Source organism: Ranitomeya variabilis, chromosome 1 (genome assembly GCF_051348905.1).
Source record: "Ranitomeya variabilis isolate aRanVar5 chromosome 1, aRanVar5.hap1, whole genome shotgun sequence".
NCBI classification, from domain to species: Eukaryota; Metazoa; Chordata; class Amphibia; order Anura; family Dendrobatidae; genus Ranitomeya; species Ranitomeya variabilis.
The window spans coordinates 757,712,252-757,732,706 of NC_135232.1; the positions used below are offsets into that span (position 1 = coordinate 757,712,252).

General features: G+C 41.7%; 1 protein-coding gene across 1 annotated transcript in view; it reads left to right on the top strand.

The window, feature by feature from the left end:
* The window catches only part of SBNO2 (strawberry notch homolog 2), a 129,506-nt gene that overhangs the window by 79,998 nt on the left and 29,053 nt on the right, over positions 1-20,455 (top strand). Inside the window, exons 16-29 of the mRNA XM_077271295.1 lie at positions 6,311-6,408; positions 6,499-6,578; positions 7,113-7,307; positions 7,404-7,531; positions 7,605-7,733; positions 13,200-13,335; positions 13,449-13,561; positions 13,648-13,719; positions 13,830-13,938; positions 18,719-18,790; positions 19,030-19,173; positions 19,285-19,379; positions 19,502-19,594; positions 20,055-20,186. Of these exons, the coding sequence (XP_077127410.1) occupies positions 6,311-6,408; positions 6,499-6,578; positions 7,113-7,307; positions 7,404-7,531; positions 7,605-7,733; positions 13,200-13,335; positions 13,449-13,561; positions 13,648-13,719; positions 13,830-13,938; positions 18,719-18,790; positions 19,030-19,173; positions 19,285-19,379; positions 19,502-19,594; positions 20,055-20,186 (1,596 nt within the window). The remainder of the gene's footprint in view (positions 1-6,310; positions 6,409-6,498; positions 6,579-7,112; positions 7,308-7,403; positions 7,532-7,604; positions 7,734-13,199; positions 13,336-13,448; positions 13,562-13,647; positions 13,720-13,829; positions 13,939-18,718; positions 18,791-19,029; positions 19,174-19,284; positions 19,380-19,501; positions 19,595-20,054; positions 20,187-20,455) is intronic.

Here is a 20,455-nt window from a genome sequence, read left to right on the forward strand (position 1 = left end):
GGACAGTGGTCAGAAATGTAAAAATTGGCCCTGTCATTAACGTGCAAACCACCCTTGGGGGTAAAGGGGTTAGATCATGGTCCTCTATATAGGTGTGTTCATTCACATATGGCAGATGTTCATGTGACTGACATACGCTCTGTTAATCTGAATGGAGTTGTTTCTGCAGTAGACACACAGATTTCTGTAAGCCCTATTCAGATGGACAGGACCATCACAAAAGGTTCTGCAGCTTCCCTGAACTTGGGCTCTTATGTTAACAACTGGCAAATGAAATATTGTCATATTTCTATTGTTTAATCCAACCACTCACGATCATGTGGTGCTACTACTTTCAGAATTTTTCACTTTCTGGAAGTAAAAGAGCCACATAAACTTTAAAAGTAGACATCTGACCCAGCTAAAAGAATGCTACACAGCACTTTCAAAGCACATAATGGCAATCTTGCATTAAATTATAACTTTTTAGAAATGAAAATGCAGAAAACTTTTGTGGCTGAAAGTCTGCAAAAAGCAGAGCCTTAGGCCCACAACACTTCCTAAAAATCAAAGTACAAAATCTGCAAGAATGTAAAACTCTATACCTGCCCCTTACATTTACATGATATGGGGTGACCGTGTGAATAACAGTGTATATGTCACTCCCCGTAACGGATCAATCCTTTTTCTTGCCTGCAGCTTTTCCGTCATGTTTTGTAACTTGGGGTTAGTGGAATATGAAATAACACTACACCATTTTCAGTTTACATCATTTATACATTTAACCCCTTAGTGACAGCCAATTTGGTACTTAATGACCAGGACAATTTTTACAATTCAGACCACTGTCACTTTATGAGGTTATAACTCTGGAACGCTTTAACAGATCCCGCTGATTCTGAGATTGTTTTTTCGTGACATATTGTACTTCATATTAGTGGTAACATTTCTTCGATATTACTTGCGATTATTTATGAAAAAAATGGAAATATGGCGAAAATGTTTAAAATTTTGCAATTTTCAAACTTTGTATTTTTACGCCCTTAAATCAGAGAGATATCTCACATAAAATAGTTAATAAATAACATTTCCCACATGTCTACTTTACATCAGCACAATTTTGGAAACAAAATTTTTTTTTGTTAGGGAGTTATAAGGGTTAAAAGTTGACCAGCAATTTCTCATTTTTACAACACCATTTTTTTTTAGGGACCACATCACATTTGAAGTCATTTTGAGGGGTCTATATGATAGAAAATAACCAAGTGTGACACCATTCTAAAAACTGCACCCCACAAGGTGCTCAAAACCACATTCAAGAAGTTTATTAACCCTTTACGTGCTTCATAGGAACTGAAACAATGTGGAAGGAAAAAATGATCATTTAACTTTTTTTGCAAACATTTTAATTCAGAACCATATTTTTTTATTTTCACAAGTGTAAAAACAGAAATTTAACCCTACATTTTGTTGTGCAATTTCTCCTGAATATGCCGATACCCCATATGTGGGGATAAACCACTGTTTGGGCGCACCACAGAGCTTGGAAGAGAAGGAGCGCCGTTTGACTTTTTCAATGCAGAATTGGCTGGAATTGAGATCGGATGCCATGTCACATTTAGAGAGCCCCTAATGTGCCTAAACAGTGGAAACCCCCCACAAGTGACCCCATTTTGGAAACTAGACCCCTTAAGGAACTTAACTAGATGTGTGGTGAGCACTTTAAACCCCCAGGTGCTTCACGGAAGTTTATAACGTAGAGCCGTGAAAATAAAAAATCAAATTTTTTCTACAAAAATGATCTTTTTGCCCCTAAATTATTCTTTTGACAAGGGTAACAGGAGAAATTAGACCATAAAAGTTGTTGTGCAGTTTCTCCTGAGTACGTCGATACCCCATATGTGGGGGGTAAACCACTGTTTGGGCGCACCGCAGAGCTTGGAAGAGAAGGAGTGCCGTTTTACTTTTTCAATGTAGAATTGGCTGGAATTGAGATCGGACACCATGTCACGTTTGGAGAGCCCCTGATGTGCCTAAACAGTAGAAACTCCCCACAAGTGACCCCATTTTGGAAACTAGACCCCTTAAGGAACTTATCTAGATGTGTGGTGAGCACTTTAAACCCCTAAGTGCTTCACAGAAATTTATAACGTAGAGCCGTGAAAATAAAAAATCCTTTTTTTTACCCTCAAAAATGATTTTTTAGCCTGCAATTTTTTATTTTCTCAAGGGTAACAGGAGACATTGGACCCCAAAATCTGTTGTCCAGTTTGTCCTGAGTATGCTGATACCCCATATGTGGGGGTACCCATCAGGGCTCGGAAGGGAAGGAGCACCGCTTGGAATGCAGACTTTGATGGGATGGTCTGCGGGTGTCATGTTGCATTTGCAGAGCTCCTGATGTACCTAAACAGTAGAAACCCCCCAAAAGTGACCCCATTTTGGAAACTAGACCCCCCAAAGAGCTTATCTACATGTGTGGTGAGCACTATGAACCCCCAACTGCTTCACAAAAGTTTATAATGTAGAGCCATGAAAATAAAAAGAATCATATTTTTTCCACAAAAATTATCTTTTCACCACCAAATTTTTACTTTCACAAGGGTAACGGGGGAAATTGGACCCCAAAAATTGTTGTCCAATTTGTCCTGAGTACACTGATACCCCATATGTGGGGGGGACCACTGTTTGGGCGCATGGCTGAGCTCGGAATGGAAGGAGCGCCGTTTTGGAATGCAGACTTTGATAGAATGGTCTGCGGGCATTATATTGCATTTGCAGAGCCCCGATGTGCCTAAACAGTGGAAACCCCCCACAAGTGACCCCATTTTGGAAACTAGACCCCCCAAGGAACTTATCTAGATGTGTTGTGAGAACTTTGAATGCCCAAGTGCTTCACAGAAGGTTATAATGCAGAGTCGTGAAAATAAAAAAAAGATTTTTTCCACACAAAAGATTTTTTTAGCCCCCAAGTTTTTATTTTCACAAGGGTAACAGGAGAAATTGGACCCCAAAAGTTGTTGTCCAATTTATCCTGAGTACGCTGATGCCCCATATGTGGGGGTAAACCACTGTTTGGGCGCAAGGCAGAGCTCAGAAGGGAGGGAGCACCATTTGACTTTTTGAGCGCAAAATTGGCTGTGGCGTTTAGAGACCCCCTGATGTACCTTAACAGTGGAAACCCCCCAATTCTAACTCCAGCCCTAACCCCAACACATCCCTAACCCTAATCCCAACCCGATCCATAATTCTAATCACAACCCTAACCCCCAAAACACCCCTAACCCTAATCCCAAAGCTAACCATAACCCTAATCAAAACCCTAAACCCAACACACCCCTAATCCTAATCTCAACCCTAACCTCAAAACCTAACCCTGATCCCAATACACCCCTATCCCTAATCCCAACCCTAGCCTTAACCCTAATCCCAAACCTAACCCTAATCCCAAATGTAACCCTAATGCCAACCCTAATCCAAACCCTAATCCCAACTCTAACCCTAACTTTAGCCCCAACCCTAGCCCTAACCCTAACTTTAGCCCAAACCCTAACTTTAGCCCTAAACCTAGCCCCAACTCTAACCCTAACTTTAGCCCCAACCCTAACCCTAGCTCTAACCCTAATCCTAGCTCTAACCCAAGCCCTAACCCTAAGGCTATGTGCACACATTGCGGATTCGCAGCGTTTTCGCAGCTGCGGGTCCGCAGCAGTTTCCCATGAGTTTACAGTACAATGTAAACCTATGGGAAACCTAAAACGCTGTGCCCGTGCTGCGGAAAAAACAACGCGGAAACGCAGCGGTTTACATTCCGCAGCATGTCAATTCTTTCTGCGGATTCCGCAGCGGTTTTACACCTGCTCCATAATAGAAAACTGCAGGTGTAAAACCGCAGGGGAATCCGTACAAAAACCGCGGTACATCCGCGATAAATCCGCAGGAAAAACGCAGCGTTTTGGCCCCGGAAAAAGATGGCGGCGCCCATCAGGAGCCACGAGGAGCACCGGGGGAGACAGGTGAGTATCGGGGGCGATCGGGGACCCCATTTCTCTGTCCTCCGATGTGCGATCACATCGGAGGACAGAGTAATTAAATGGCAAATCGCGTTTTTTTTTTTTTTGTTGTTGCGACCACCGGTAAACGGTTAATTACCGGCGATCGCAACTTCGGGGTTGGTAAACCCCCCTCTTCCCCCCCCCCCCCCGAATCATGAAAATCCGACTCTGGGGGGCGCTATTCACTTTTTCCACAGCGCTGTTAATTAACGGCGCTGTGGTTTAAGTACCCTTAGCGGCCGCCGTTAAAAGGCGTATCGGCGGTCGTTAAGGGGTTAAGCTTTACAATAGTCTACTTATTTAGAGGAGGCGATAGTGACTGACAAACCAAAAAACCCCTGCTCTCAGAAATGACAAAGCTGTATTGTTTCTGCTTTGTTGTCTTCTGAAAACGATAAGCCTAGGCATTTAACTTGGGGTATGTTTCCACGTTCAGGATATGGCAGCACTTTGGATGCAACACATGTCCGCTCTGTCCAAAACGCTGCCGGCTTTTGTACGCGCAGTGATTCCGCGTGTGTTCATTGAACCATGTGGAATCCCCGCATCCTATACATTGTACGAGTGATATTTATCTTGCGGAGGCTGAGCGTCTCTGCAAGATAAATAGACATGCTGCGGTCTAGAAAGACGTGCCGCATGTCTGTCTCCGCAGGGAAGCCGTGGGCGCCGGTGCATGCATAGTGGAGATGGGAGTTCATGAAATCCCCTCCACTATGCTCCTAATATCTGGCCGCTGCGGGTCGGACGCTGTAGATGTACGCAGCATGCAATCCGCAGCTTTTACTGACTGTGGAAACATACCCTGATTGCTATTCTGCTGGTTGTTGAACTGTGATCACCTATATAAAAAACACCACACTTGCTTTAAGCCCATGTTGTCCTTGCCTTATATTTATTAGCTGTGCTTTCAAAAGTAAGACGATTGTGATCTAACTCCCTTTATGACGTAGATATTAGTAATGCAGTTAGTTCAAGTGCTGCTTATAGTAGTTATAAAGCATAATACCCACAATGGCAAAGCATAGTATTCGCATGACTATTAAGATGCCATACATGCCTACCAACAAAATGTTTATTTCTTGTACATTTGTGTCTTTTTGTCATCTCCATCTTCCCCTCTGTGCAGCATCACTGAGTTGAATGGGTGGTCCTATTCTTTGTGCTAAAACTACCTTTCCCAGCCGCGCATTGCTTTTTCTCAGTGCTTCAGATCTTCTCTTCATGGGCAATTCTTCTTAATGAGGTTACCAATGACCGTATAGAATGTAGTAACTGTGATGCACCATATTACTGTTTGTAACCTCCACATTTCATTGGTGGTCCATGGAGATCTTCATGGTCTCCGCTGCATGCATAGCAGACTTGGCATCGAATAGCTGAGCTGCGTTACACCATGACTGTGAGGGCAATGAGGGTGCCATTAGTGAGCTTGGGGGAAGTTTTATTAGGCAGGGTCATGGGTGCATTTGTTTTTCAAGAATTGGACTCATTAAGTGCATATGCCCTTGGTATCAGTGGGATTTTCAGCATAGCTGAGCTGTCAGATGTTTTCTTACACCAGGTCAATAGTTACATTGTCATGTTTGCCCAACAGCATTAGGGCAAAGAGTGCCCTGGAGGTCATCATTAAGGGGTGATATATGCAAATCGGTGCAGAGCTGAAATAGGTTGTAGTGGCGCACATGATTATTTCTGTATGTACAGAAAACTGAGACCACTTTATGATTTGGGGAAAAATCCTTTAAAGGGAACCTGTCACCACCTGCCTGTAGCCTAACACTGCGAGGAGAAACATGACCTTATTCTCCCCAGCAGCGTTCGGGTTTCAGTCACCACACTTAGTATACAGAAGGGGGGGTGTAACCGCAGCCCGGCCCTGACTGACAGTTGGCCCCAATGCAGAGCCTGCGTCCATCAGGGCCGGGGGAGTGGTTTCAGTCATGGGGCGGCATCGGCGCTGGTTCAGTCACCGGTCTCGGTATACAAGGCGGCAACTGTAACCACGCCGGCTGTCAGTCAGGGGTCAGTGTATACCCTCAGCAGTGACTGAAACAAGAACACTGCCGGGGGTGGTGAGTATAAAGTTCATTTTCTACCCACAATGTCCTGCTACGTGCAGGCCTCGGGCAGGTTAGTAACGCCATTAACCTGCAGATTAACCCCATATCTGCAGGTTTATAGCGTTTTTCCTTGTGACCGGTTCCCTTTGATAAGCGTTATTTGTGAGACTGTTACATTGCTGCAGAAATTTTTTTTTTTTTTTTCTTCTGCAGTGCGTTGTTATTGGCTTGCAATCTACTGGGGAAGCTCGGACACGAGAAGTTATGGATGAAAATGATGGTCATCTGGACCGCTTTGTGTCCGCTGCTGAGTGAGTACAGAAACACTGCGCCCTGTATGTATGTCTATTGCACATTCTAGCTGCATGTGTGGTAATATGGCTTGATTTTTAATTCTTCAGAGGGGTGTTCAAGTCTCTGATCCTGAAACATTTCCCTTCAAGCAAAAGGAAGCGCGAGAAGAACTTGCTGAAAAGGAAAAGTGCGTAACGAATCACCCATATGACTATAGATTGTAACCTTATGTAATGGTTAACTGTGAGCCTCTGCGCAAACTTTACTTCTTATGGGTTGGTTCATCATGGCTGACGTTGCACAGGACAGTCTTAATGAAGCAGATTACTAGAGTACAGTGCGCCTGATCCATTAGTGGCACATGCTGCTCAGCGAATTAGGTGCCTCTGTGAACCATTGAGTCTGGTATTGGAGTACATTTCTGGAGTCATTTACACCGCTAAAGTGGAACAATATTTCCCGAAATTGACAGGCGGGTGTTCCCACGGTCTGTCCCACCCATGCTACACCATATGGAGGTAGCTGGTCAAGACTGGGGTAAACCCCAAATATCGCCCTGTTTTTGTGCAACTTCTGAGTTGTGCAATATATGTCCACTTAGTAAAGAAATTCTGACCTCATCACTATAATGAATTTCACCTTTAATGCCAAGTTGTATTTTTTTTCATTATTGACCTATGAAACCTCTCTTCTATACTGCGCCATTTGTAATGCTTCACAGAACGTGCAAAGCCACGCAGTGGAAAGATAACCCGTGGAGATATTGTGGCATTACCCCGGAACAGTGAAGAGAGCAGCTCGGATTCTGACGGCGCACTGGACAGTGACTTCAACTCTTCTCCTGAGTCCTTACAGGACAATGACGATGTCATATTTGTCGAACACACATTTAATGGACACATAGTGCCTGACCGTGGTAAGCAGTTATTTAGGGTCAGGGGATGTCAGAAATTAGATCTCTGGTTGTAAACTAGTCTGCAAAACCCAATGATTAATTTTGTCATGGTCCTAGGCCCTGAACACGTGGAACAAATGAAGATGGATTTGTTAGCCAAGGTTGAAGACTTAGGGAAAGTGTTACCTCTGAATACATTGGATGAACTTATAGATCAGCTAGGGGGTCCAGACAAAGTGGCAGAAGTATGTAACCTACATTTTGCTATTGACATATATTTTATTGTGGCCAGTTTTTGTAACAGTTTCTTGTCTATAGATGACGGGTAGAAAAGGGCGAGTAGTTCGACGCCTTGAGGGCGTGGGGTTTGAGTCCCGAGCCGAGCAGAACCTATCAATAGATAATGTGAACTTGCGGGAGAAGGAACGTTTTATGAATGGCACCAAGGTGAGCTTATAGGACTTTCTTACAATGTGTTACACAATTTCTCCCAACTATTTGTTATTATCACATTTTTCTTTACTGAGTGATGTTAGAATGACTTCTTTTTTCCCTGATCACCCACCTATGTGCACATATTGAGATCCCTTTATCATATCAGAATGTGCATTTTTGTTCCATGGTATCCTCGCTGCTAATGGGTTGCTTGTTATTTGAGCAAATTTTCAACTGTTTGACATTTGAGCCAGGGGGAATTTCTTTCATGCCATCGTAGTTGCATGATATTTCAAACCTCATCCTATTTTGTGACAGGGATATAATTTTAGCCCTATGAAGGTATCTGTACAATCATTTATCACGTCCACTTGTAGTGGATTTTTTCACCACAAATCCAATGCAATGCAGCATTTTCAATTCGTGGCAGCAAGAGTATATTAACTCTACTGATTAGCAATATCATGGCTTAAAGGGAATCTGTCACCACATTTGACCTCTCTAAACTATTAATATGGGCATACAGGTGTATAGACTGCTGTGGAGAGTGATACCTGTATGCCTCATATCAGATGCCTTGTTGTGGAGAACTCATCTTTTATTACTATGCGAACGACCTTTTCCAGGCTCTGGGGAGGATGGTGCCTGGAAGGTAATTCTGCCTCCAGAGCTTATTTTACATGACGGGGGATTACCAATGTGATGTGTAATGGCCGCTCTTTGCTCTGCTGGCAGAGCTATGTGTGGTTATAACTTACACATCAGGTTCCTTTCAGCTTCCATCTCGCAGGCAGATAGGGCTGCAATACTGAAAACAAATACTCTGGCAAAAATCATTATCCAGAGTAAAGAACAGAACCACCAGATTAAGAACCAATAAATCTTTATTAAAAAGTAGATTAAAATATAACAGATTTCCCAGTAAGGGGGACACCACAGTATCCAAACGGATACTCTGCTATATAAACAGGAATAGACAGGAAAATACTTAGTTTGTAATAAAGAAAAAAATGGCTTATATTAATAGTATATCCTGCTAATCACATAAGATGAAATGCTGAGTAGCCCGAATGATGAACCTCTACAGAGATATATAGTATATCAACATCAAAAGTTGAAGAAAACTCCCAATATGGCAGTGTAGACTGACACCAAAAGACTGCTCCTGGATGAATTTCCAGACAGGGTAAATATGGTAGAGTAGAATTTGTCCTATTAGATGGCCAAACTACATCTTAGTACAACGATAGTCCTAACATGAGTAATCAAACGCTAAGAAAAAATAAGTGTAGTAATAGCCACCATCCCCAAAAAATTAATAGTCCATACTGGCAATGCGTAAGTGCTGATGAAAAATAGACCAAAAATATACTTCACGATCCCAGAAGAAGCAAGTGGCGAAACGCACATTGGGGTAGGGGGGAGACCCCACTTTTATTCAGCCTCACATAATTCTCTCTCTTGGTGTCGTATTTACAGGTATTTACTCCTTATTTATGGTATATTATTCACAAGCACTTGCCAATATGGACTGTTCACTTCCTTGGGATGGTGGCTATGATTATACTTATTTTTTTCTCAGAGTCACCGCTCTGAACTAATCCGCAGCTAGAATGAGGAAATACGGGGCAGTCACTGTGTGCCATGCTGGGCCTTATGGTGCCACAGAAGCCTGTAAGACATCACAATTCTTTCTGCTTCCTGCCTGTGCTCTTGCTCCTACAGCTACTGCTGAAGAAAGAAGAGTTCCTTATCCGTTCTTAATCCTTGCACTATCTTTCCTAACCCGCCAGACAAATATCCCCCTACCATTTTTGGCAGGTCTATTTTTGTTTGTGCGTTCTGCAGCCGCCGAGCATTGATCAGTGACACAAATCACTGATTTTCCAGGACTTTTTTTTGTCCCTGTACATTTTCCTCTCTCTCGTTTACACCACCTCTGTGCGTGCATCCTGCAGCCGCCAAGCATTGATCAGCAACTCAAATCACTGATCCGCACTCGTGCTCGCTGTTTCCCACTTTTTTTTTCGCAATTTTTTTTTCCCTTTGCATCCTACAGCTGTCGAACCGCTGTTCAGACGTACACTACTTATTAGCACCCGTGCTCATTTTTGGCAAGGACTTTTCTTTTTTTCTCCCCTTTTTGCACCACATCCATGTGTGCGTCCTACAGCCGTCGAGCACTGGTTGGTGACGAACATCACTGAGTAAAAGAATTTAGATTAGTTAATAGGATTAGATTAGGAACAGTAAAATATACTGTAGTAATCGTCATCTACTACAGTATTTTTTACTGAATTGAGTTTGTATCAGTGCGAAAAAAAAGAATCATCCATGTGTTTGTCAAGCGCTTATCACTGACACATCAGTGATCAACCTCCAGTTGTTGGGGTTTTTTTGTGAAAAGAGAATGAAAAAATGTTAGATTAGGGACAGTACAATATTCTGTAATAATTGTCACCTACTACAAAAAATGTTATACTGAATTGACTTAGTGTCAGCTCGGGAAAAAGAGTCACATCTGTGCGTGCTTCCTACGTCTGTTCCAAATTTAAAAAAATAAATAAAAAAAAGTTTAAACCAATCATTCACACACACACAACTGAATAAAATTTGATACACACACAAACACCGCATACTTGAAAAAATGTAGTCCCGCTCATTCCAAAAACGGTTTTCACGCTTTCCTTGCCTCCGACACTGACTGTGAAGGAGAGGATACCGCCTTCCTTTATTTTTCATCCTCCTCCTCTTCAAGTGAAGGTGAACTGCCACGCAGACACCCCAGGGCAGAAACTGAAGCAGTGCCCACCATTACTGACCCTGTATGGACCGCACCCCCGAAGATTATGAGCCACTGATTTCTGGATTCCTGTAGACGTGAGCTTCGGCAATATTGGATTGTTGATGTTTTGTATAACTCTCCAGTGTTCCGCATGACCATGACCCGTAAACGATTTGAGGTCATCCACAAATATTTCAAGCTCGGCCGACCATTGATCACTTCAACAACAAGTTTGCTGAGGTGTATGTGCCCCAAAGGGACATCTTTGTGAATGAGTTCCTAATCCATTTCAAGGGGAGGCTCAAATTCCGGCAATACCTGCCCAATAAGAGGGCCAGGTACGCAATTAAGCTCTACAAACTGTGTGAGAGTACCTCCGGGTACACCCTTAAGTTTATACTTTATGAAGGGAAGGACAGCTGGATTGAACCCCGTATCCTGGGAGTGAGTTGGAAAATTGTGTGAGATTCGGTGCACCCACTGCTTCATCAAGGTTATCACTTCTACGTAGATAACTTTTACATCAACATTCCACTCTTCAAGTCCCTCTTTGCGCGAGCTACCCCTACGCTAATTGGGCAGCTGCTCAGAAAGGGTGAGAGCAGAACACAATGTAGTGACAACATGCTGGTGGACAAGGACCAGAGGGATGTCCTTTTTTTTACCACTATACATGGTGATGGCAGCACCCCCCTGCTGTACGAGGTAGGTCTTCACAGGTCACCAAACTAGACTGTGTACTGGGGTTCAACAAGAATATGGGGGAAGTTGATCTCTCTGATCAATCTCTCCAGCCCTACAGTTCCATAAGAAAAAAAAATGATGTGGTGCAAGAAGCTGGCCTTGCACATCGTACAGATGGCATGGCAATGTACAACGCTTTTGTGTTATCACAATGTGCCAGCCAGACCGATACATAACTTCAATTCTAAGAGGTAGTGATCAAAGGCCTTAAGTTTGGAGATCAGGAAAAGGAGTGGGCCCCATTACTACCGGAACTGAAGATGCTCATATTGTACAAGGCCAACATTTCCTGGGGGAGGTCCCTCAAACCACGAAAAAAGGAAGGTTGCAAAAGAGGTGCCGAGTGTGTAACAGGAGGGGGATATGCAATTACACTACTTAGCAATGAGTCACCTGCCCCAATAAACCTGGCCTGTGTATAAAAGAATGCTTCAGACTGTACCACAAATCCATGGACTACTAAATACATTTCTGACTTGCACAACTCACGTATGTTAACTTGGCGTACACTATACAACTAACATATGACAACCTGAAGTACTTCACACAATTTACTGTACGTATGCCACTACATTATAACATTCATGTACCAGGAAAACACTAGATCAATTCCAATATGGGGTCACTTGTGGGGGGTTTCTACTGTTTAGGCACATCAGGGGCTCTGCAAATGCGACATGACCCCCGCAGACCATTTGATCAAAGTCTGCATTCCAAAATGTCACTCCTTCCATACTGAGCCCTGACTTGTGCGCAAATAGTATTTTTCTCCCACATATGAGATATTGGCGTACTCATGAGAAATTGCACAACAAATTTTGGGTTTCATTTTCTTCTGACCCTTGCAAAAATAACTGGTGCTAAAAGATCATTGTTGTGGAAAAAAATGTGAATTTTGTAATTTTTTTTATTTTCACGACTCAATGTTATAACTTTCTGTGAGGCAATTGGGGGTTCACGACACTCACCACATATCTAAATAAATTCTTTGGGGGGGGATCTAGTTTCCAAAATGGGGTCACATGGGGGGGGGGGGTTTTCACTATTTAGGCACATCAGGGGCTCTCCAAACGCGACATGGGATCTGCTTTCGATTCACGGAAATTTTACGTTCAAAAAGTCGAAAGGCGTTTCTTCCCCTCCGAGCCCTGCTGTATGCCCAACCAGTGGTTTTCCTCCACATATGGGGTATCTGCGTACTCAGGAGAAATTGTACAACAATTTTTGGGGTTTATTTTCTCTGGTTACCCTTGTGAAAATAAAAAAAAAAAAGTTTGTGTCTAAAGTAACATTTTTGAACAAAAATGTAAATGTTCATTTCAATCCACATTCCACTAATTCCTGTGAAGGGTTAATAAGCTCCTTGAATGTGCTTTTGAGGGGTGTCACTTTTGAGTATTTTCTGTCATATAGACCGCTCAAAGTCACTTCAAATGTGAGGTGGTCCGTAAAAAGAATGGTTTTGGATATTTTGTTGGATAATTGAGAAATTGCTGGTCAACTTTTAACCCTTCTAACTTCCTAACAAAATTGTTTGCAAAATGCTGCTGATGTAAAGTAGGCACGTGGGAAATATTATTTATGAACTATTTTGTGACATAATTTTTATGCCCTTTAATCAGTTAAGTTTGAAAATTACCAGATTTGCGTTTTTTTTTTCACAAATAAACACAAGTCATATTGAAGAAATCGCTATCAGGAAGTACAATATGTCATGGAAAAACGTCTCAGAGTCGGTGAGATCCATAGAAGCGTTGCAGAATTATTACCGAATAAAGTGGCAGTGGTCAGAATTATAAAATCAGGCCTGGTCATGAAGCTGCAAACGGGCTCGGGGGCTGAAGGGGTTAATTTGTAGACAAAATTAATAACGTTTGCCTCATTCCCACCATTTTGCTTTTCATATTTGGCCACCATTTGTAACCATCTACTTCACATTCAACATACAGCTTGTGGCGATTATATCAGAGGCATCAAGTTCCGGTATTTCCCTACAAGCTGACCGCCGGGTGAAAAACCAACGACGACGAGTACACATGACACTTGAACTACCATGGAGTGCTGATCGAGCCATCCAGCAGTTTGGTGAGGACATCCACAATCTCCAAAGTTTGTTTTTCTTTTGCCAAATGCTTTACCTGTCTTTACTTTGTCAGCTTTTGCCTAAGAAATATCTTGTAAGTGCATTTCTTGTTCAGGTCGCACACACAGGTCTAACCAAGTCTCTGCCCCAGAGTATGTGTTCCTCATATCCGAACTTGCGGGAGAAAGGAGATTTGCATCTATTGTGGCTAAAAGACTGGAAAGCCTGGTAAGTGTACAGTTCCTAATCCAGCTTAAAATGTATTCTCTCCCATGTGAGGGACCTCACAAGACCATGTTTGCTTTCATAAACAGGGCGCGCTTACTCATGGGGACCGAAGAGCTACAGAATCAAGAGATCTCAGCAAGTACAATTTTGAGAACAAGGTTAGATTGACATTGATCTTACCCAGGTGCCGTTATTATCTAGAGATAGTTGTGTTAGCTGATGGCTATGCACTTATTGCTTTCATTACTTTCCTTTTATCTTTGTCTAGTATGGGTCAAGGTCACTGGAACAGATCCTGTCTTCTATCCTGAACCAGACACAAAGAGATGTGCCTCCCCCACAAGAATACCCTGGGGGTCCCGCCACTTTCTTTCAAGGTGCCTTATTTTGCATTTGCTTATCATGGAAAGTCTTGTTAGAACAGGTTTAATATGTTCACATCCTGACTGGCTTTAACCCCCTTCACAAGGTTTTTGTTTTTCCCTCACCCTCTGTCCACATAGACATTTGAGGGCTTGTGTTTTGCAGGACAAGTTTTACTTTTGAATGACACCATTCTTTTTTACCACATAGTGTGCTGGAAAACAGGAAAAGAATTCCAAGTGTGGTGAAATTGTAAAAACAAAAAAAGCCAAAGAAACGAAACACAATTCTGACATTTTTACCACACAATGTACTCCGCAAAAACAATTCCCAAAACAACAATCTCGCAATACAACTCCTCATCAGTACCATTATAGTGATACCAAACATGCCCAGTTTTGTTTTTTGTTTGACTATTTTAGTGGTGAACAAAAATCAGTAGTTTGTGGTAAAAAAATAAAAAAATAAATAAAAAAAGACAGAGACCCATAACATTTTCATTTTTCAGTTGATTGACCTATTTTTTGCAGAGTGAGAAAACAGTGTTTTTTTATACCATTTTGGGATAGATATGACGTTTTGATCACTTGTTATATCTCTTTTTTTTTTTCTTTACATAACACTATCTGTATAATGACAGGTTCAGATGAGCGTATAAAGAAAATGATCCAATTTTCATCTAGAGAACTCTGACGATTTCCACCTGTATGGTGGTCAGTATGCATCAGTTTTTCTCTGTCGCTTCATGAGTGGACACAGGAACCAAACTGCCACCGGGAGGTTGACACTAAAAATCGTTGCGAGTCTCCTTGCCGAGAGTCGCACGACTGTCATGGAAGTACAATCCGATTTTTCACACCTAGCATCTGATTTGCATCCGAATGCAGTGCGATTTCTATCCGATTTCAATGCGATTTTACATACAGCAATTCTCTGTCATTTACACATCGTTTTCAAGGAAATATTCTTTAAAACACATATATGGATAGATAAAAAGCCAGCAATTCAGCAGCCGCGTAGTGTAAAATCACAGCAGGAGCCGACAGGATAGAAGAGATAGATTACATACATTATATACACATAGAATAGGTAGATATATAGATGTCAGTGACAAATACAATTAGTACAGTGTGTGCAGCTTACTGTACATGTATTTAACCCCTTTCCGACATTGGGCGTAATAGTATGCCGATGTCGGACTCCCCCCTGTTTGGGGGCAAAAGGTGCGGGGTCAGCAATGGAGCCCACACCTTTCCGGGTACATGTCAGCTGATATAAACAGCTGACATGTGCCCGCAACAGTTGCGGGTGGAATCGAGATCAACCTGTGGCTGTTAACTAGTTAAATGCCGCTGTCAATTTCGGACAGCGGCATTTAACTCGCGCTTCCGGCAAATGCATTGGAAATCCCTCCCATTGGTGACCCCGTCACATGATCGCAGGTCACCAATGGGTTGGCATGACAACCAGAGGTCTCCAGCAGACCTCTAAGGTTGTCACTGCCGGATTGCTATGAGCGCCGCCCACATAGCAAGTGAGCTTTTCTGCTACATACAGGCAATCTGATCATCGCCTCTATGAAGCAGCTGATCGGGTTATGGCAGCTTCTAGTCTCCCATGAAGTCTATTGAAGCATGCCAAAAGTTTAAAAAAAAAAAAATGTTTTTAAAAATTATTAAAAAAAATAAAAGTTAAAATCACCCCCAATCTCTCCATTCAAAATAAGACAATAAAAAAATCAAACATACACCTATCTATCAATTTTTAAAAATAATGAACCCGATCCGTAAACCGCTTAACAAGAAAAAAGTCAAAACGCCAGAATTATGTTTTTTTTGGTCGCTGCAACATTGCATTAAAATGCAATAAAAAGCGATCAAAAGATCGTATCTACACCAAAATGGTATCATTAAAATGTCAGCTCGGCTCACAACAAATAAGCCCGAGATCATGAAAAATGGAGGCGCTATGGGTCTTGGAAAATGACGCAATTTTTTTTTTAAACAAACTGGATTTTTTTTCACCACTTAAATGAAAAAGAACCCTTACATGTTTGGTGTCTTTGAACTTATAATGACTTGGAGAATCATAATGGCAGGTCAGTTCTAGAATTTAGTGAACATGGAAAAAAAAAACCAAAAATCAACCGTGGGATTGCACTTTTCTTGAAATTTCACCGAACTTGGAATTTTTTTTCCTGTTTTCCAGTAAATGAGATTTTAAAACCAGTGGTGTCATTCAAAAGTACAACTCGTCCCGCAAAAAACAAGCCCTCACATGGCCATTTTGACCAAAAAATTAAAAAGTTAGTGTTCTGGGAAGAAGGGGAGCAAAAACGAAAAGGCAAAAACTGTAAATAGCCAGGGGGTTAAGAGTTTAATTATTAAAAGATTATTTTTCTGAAAAGAAAAAGCCGACGGCTGGGGGACGATGTTTATAGCCTAGGAAGGGGATAATACCCATGGAGCTTTCCAGGCTATTAATATCAGCTCACAATTGCATACTTAGCTTTTACTGGTAATTAAAATGGGGGACCATATACCGTATAAGCTGAGACCCCTAACTTTGTCACAAAAAACTGGGTAAACTTAATGACTCGAGCATAAGCCTAGGGTTGAAAATGCAGCAGCTATCGGTAAATTTCAAAAATAAAAATAGGTACCAATAAAAGTTAAATTAATTGAGATATCAGTAGGTTAAATGTTTTTGAATATCCATATTGAATCAGGAACCCCATATAATGCTCCATACAGTTCATGATAGGCCCCATAAGATGCTCAATTTTAAAATTGGCCCCATAAAATGCTCCATAGACACATTTACCCCATGTAATGCTGCTCAAAGGTTTATAATGGCCCCATAAGATGCTCCATAGACACATTTACCCCATATAATGCTGCACAAATGTTGATTATGGCCCTATAAGGTGCTCCATAGAGATATTTATCCCATATAATGCTGCACAAATGCTGATTATGGCCCCATAAGATGCCCCATAGAGATATTTGCCCCATATGCTGTTGCTGCAATTAAAAAAAAAATAAAATGACAAACTCACCTCTCGTCGCTCAGACCCCAAGCACTTGCAGTATTCACCTGTCCTCGTTCCACCGCCGGACGCCGCTGTGTCTTCCACTTCCTCTGCACTGATGTTCAGGCAGAGGACGCAGAAGACGAAGCGGCGCCCGGCGGTGGAACGAGGACAGGTGAATATCGCGCAATGCTGCTCATCCTCCCCATTATACTCACCTGCCCCCGGCGCGGTCCCTGGCAGTTTCCCTGATGGTCTTCCCCGGGCGTGGCAGCTCTTCCTGCTTTGAGCGGTCACCGGTACCGCTCATTACAGTAATAAATATGCGGCTCCACCCCTATGGGAGGAGTGGAGTCGCGTCCATATTAATTACTGTAATGAACGGTACCATGTGACCGCTCAATGCTGGAAGAAGTTGTCAGCGCCCGGAGAAGACCATCAGGGGAAGCTGCCAGGGACCGCGCCGGGAGCAGGTGAGTATGTCACAGCCGCCGCTCCCCCTCCCCAGCTGACCCCCCTGGGACAATGACTCGAGTATAAGCTGAGAGGGGCACTTTCAGCCTAAAAAAATGGGCTGAAAATCTCGGCATATACTCTAGTATATACGGTAGTTAACACGGTAAATAAAAAACCCTAAATAATTGTGGAATTACACTTTGTTTTGCAATTTTGACGCACTTGTATTTTTTTCCTGTTTTCAGGGTGTCACATGATAAATATGAATGGTGCTATTCAAAAGTAAAATTTGTCCCTCAAAAATGGCCTTATACGGACATGTGGAAGGTAAAATAAAAAAAAAGTGGGGAGGAAGAAATGAAAACAAATGAAAAGGGGTTAACCCCTTTACCATCTGGCAGTTTTCCGTATTTTCATTTTTTTCTTCTCTTATTCCAAGAGGCATAACTTTTTTATTTTTCCGTCGATATAACCGTGTGAGGGTTTGTTTTTGCTGGACGAATTTTACTTTTGATTGATAGCATTCATTAAATCAAATGATGTGCTGGAAAGCGCAAAAAAATTAAATGTGGCGACATTGCAAAAAAAGTGCAATTCTACAATTTGTTTTTTATTTAAAGTGTTTGATTTTACAGTAAAAATCACCAGGCAGTGTGATTATACATGTCAGTATAATTATACAGATGCCAAACATGTATAGTTTTTGTTTTATTTAAGTGATGAAAAAAAAATTCTAAAATTTTGTATATAGGAAAAATCCATTGAATGCCTGTGTTTTCACAGGAGTAGCATGATGACGGATACAGGGTTTGTCAGCAGACCCCTGGCTGCCATGACAACACATCAACATCATGTGAGGGGACAGACTGCGCACCCTCCCCCACCCGTGCGCTGTTAATGCGCTGTCGCATCTCAACATCGGCGTTTAGCAAGTTAACAGCCACGCACGGAGCTCTGCTCCACCTGCGGCTGTTAGAGGCAGATAAAGGCTGAATATTTCAGGCATTATCTGCCAGGACAGATGCGGGCTCGGCATACGATTGCTTCAAATGCATAGCAATTCAATGATTAACTGTGATTCTGAAGTATTTCCATAACTAAGACAAACACAGAAGCATAATAGAATGTCCATGTTTTTCTATCAATTCCATACATAGGGTTTTTCTGTCATTATCATATTGTAACATCACTACACAATTCTCTCCTGAATGATGACATTGCTGCCTCTTGTACATACCATATACCGGTTTATACTGTGTGCAGGGTATTACCGGGTGACTTCTTGACCAGATTTCATCTCTCTGTAGATATGAAGCAAGGGTTGCTGTCAGTGGGAATTTGCTGTAAAGAGACAAAGTACAATGTTGTTGTTGATAAAGGTAAGTTACTGACTCCCAGCGGTTGTAGAAGGAACATTCTGTACTTGTGTATGTGGAAGCTAAATGACAGCGTGTTGTAGGCTTACCGCTGATTCCTGAGGTGCTAGCCTTTTGATGGTGAACATCTACAACACATTTCACTTTTTGCATTGACGGCCATTTAATACCATAATCGATGACCGGTATGTAACATCACTTTCTTGAAACAACCTCTGATTTGCTCTTTTGATGTCCGACAGAGTGTTCTGTGACAAAGTTCCTGAATCGGATGCTGGGCCTGGAAGTCCACAAGCAAAACAGCCTATTTCAGTTTTTCTCTGACACGTTTGACTTCATTATTGAGAAAGATAAGAAGGATGGGAAATATGACATGGGCATTCTGGGTGAGATGAATGAATTGTTATTAAATCGTGTATCTATAAAGTAAGCCAAAGATAGCTCAGTGCTTGTCTGTGACTAGGTGTTTAGACTATATATTTCTTTATGTGTACTAGATCTAGCTCCTGGAGTGGATGAGATCTATCAGGAAAGTAAAGAAACATACTTGACTCCAGGACATCCTCAGGATGGACAAGTAGTATTTTACAAGGTAAATATGTGAATATTCTGTTTCCTTTTCATTTTGTTTGGTGATATCGACCTTTATTTGCTTTTCTTCATATAGCTTTTCTTCTATTGCATTTATCACTGCACTGACTTTAATTTTAACAGATCAGTGTGGATCGTGGCATGAGTTGGGACAAAGCTCTGGAAAAATCTGATGAACTACATGCACCAAATGAAGGCTTCTATCGGTCGTATAAGGTGTGTTCATGTGTACATATTGTTTCTTAGAGAAGCACCCCTATCAAAATTTTTATCCTTCTAATATATTGCAATCATCATATTATACAGCACTGTGTACTTTCAATTGCTTATTTTGCCTTTCTACCCAGCTAATTCTTCTCTTGTCGCTGCATGAGTCATCCCCCCTCCCCCCGCCAGGGACTTTGCAGTGATGACTCGTGCAGAGAAAATTGACTTCATGTTTCTACATGGAACTTAGGCTTCAACTGTTCAGTTTTTAATCATGTGATGTCATTGGCCTAATATAAAAGAGAATTAGCTGAGTAGAAAGTCAAAATGATTAATTGTAAGTACACTGTGCTATATAATATTTGGTGACTGCAATCTATTAGGAGGATAAAAACTTTGATGGGAGGAGTGCTTCTTTAATTATCAGCCTACGACTTGTATAAGTGAATTTATACCATTTTATCTCCAGGTACGAGGTGACATGTACTCTGCAGTCTTAGCTGAGCATAGACAAGGGAAGTATTATAACCTGTACAAACCCAATATTGGGAAACAGAGCCAAGCAGAAACGCTGGATAGCTTGCTGAGCAAGTATTGTAAGGTATGTTTTTGCTTGTTGTAGACTGTATACTGTCAATCTACTATATATAGTGCCTTGCGAAAGTATTCGGCCCCTGGAACTTTTCAACCTTTTCCCACATATCATGCTCCAAACATAAAGATACCAAATGTAAATTTTTGGTGAAGAATCAACAACAAGTGGAATACAATTGTGAAGTTGAACGAAATTTATTGGTTATTTAAAATTTTTTGGGAAATTCCAAAACTGAAAAGTGTGGCGTGCAATATTATTCGGCCCCTTTAACTTAA